Source organism: Trichinella spiralis (assembly GCF_000181795.1).
Source record: "Trichinella spiralis strain ISS 195 chromosome Unknown Scfld6725, whole genome shotgun sequence".
Taxonomy (NCBI): Eukaryota; Metazoa; Nematoda; class Enoplea; order Trichinellida; family Trichinellidae; genus Trichinella; species Trichinella spiralis.
In genome coordinates, this window is record NW_003533664.1 from 1 (window position 1) to 1,111 (window position 1,111).

The following is a 1,111-nucleotide window of genomic DNA, read 5'->3' on the forward strand; positions in this document are numbered from 1 at the left end:
AATGATATTTCTATTTTATTATTCAGGAAACAAATGTATCACACGGAGGGTTTTATATATTATTGCATGACTTCCCCGGGGGTGACAACGAGAATAGCATAGTACTCTTTTTCTGCTGCAACTGCAGCGACCAGATGAGCAGCCGGATAGGCAGGCACATGCACTTAACATATCCTTGGCCGCCCGTAGCTTTAGTTACTGCAGTTCTAAGAGGAATTTCGGTGTCAGGTACTTCATCAATTGATAGTATATTTTCCGATATCACTTGTAAATCTGCAGCTGTAAACTTTGATGCCAATTTTCCTTCTCTGCAACCAACAGTGTACAATCCTTCACATTCCGCCATGACAACTACTAAGAAGTTTTTGGGATCCGCGGGTCCACGATCCACGTCTGGCACTCTCAGTGTACAATTCTGACCTATTTGGAGCGGTATTAACATTTTCTTAGATCGTCGTGTCATTTTTGCTGCTGCTCTTGTCTGCCCTGAAGCTGCTTCTTTTCGTGCTTTTATAAAAGTCTCAGGAAAATGTTTCATAATATTGCTTTCATTTTCGTCATAGTTTTTTCCATCTCTGTTCAAACTATCTTCATCATTGGCTTCATGAGATGTCAAAAATTCTTCAATTTCTTCTTCTGTTTTCGCTGCATCAACTAGTGATTTTGGCAGGACGTAGGACTCCAGTCCAATTCGTGGCTCTTCTCCAAATGGACTTTGTCCTGTTGTTTCATGAATGCTAACATTTATTTGCCATTGAACAAATTTCAGTCCCATTGACCATCTTTTGCATCCATTTTCTCGCATCCATATTGCCAGTTTGTCTTGCACAACGCCCGTTTAGGCGCTCAACCGCACCTTGGTTCTGAGGATGCCTGGGTCTACCCGTGACAAGCTTCAGCTCTGGCCAACATATTTGAGTTCCGCAAATATGGCATTTGAAAATTCCCGACCGTGTCGGATGCAAATGCTGGGAGCGCCGACGTAAAAAGAATTCAAGCAGCTTCGATGCCACTTCTTCGCCGGTTTGACTTAGCGGACTCAAATGCAAACCTCGTAAGTGGATTCAATAGGTCATATATAATTAAAATCCGCCATCTGCATGGCTGAAAA

The 1,111-nt window shown here is 42.5% G+C and overlaps 1 protein-coding gene across 1 annotated transcript; it reads right to left on the bottom strand.

The window, feature by feature from the left end:
* Positions 1-52: 52 nt before the first annotated feature.
* On the bottom strand, positions 53-805 carry Tsp_16043 (KRAB-A domain-containing protein 2). Its single transcript, XM_003366019.1, has one exon. It carries the CDS (start codon positions 803-805, stop codon positions 53-55), a length of 753 nt encoding a protein of 250 aa, XP_003366067.1.
* Between the last annotated feature and the right edge of the window lie 306 nt (positions 806-1,111).

Excerpts from the sequence above, each read along its gene's own strand:
- Tsp_16043 (XM_003366019.1), bottom strand. The coding sequence starts at position 805 with ATGCGAGAAAATGGATGCAAAAGATGGTCAATGGGACTGAAATTTGTT.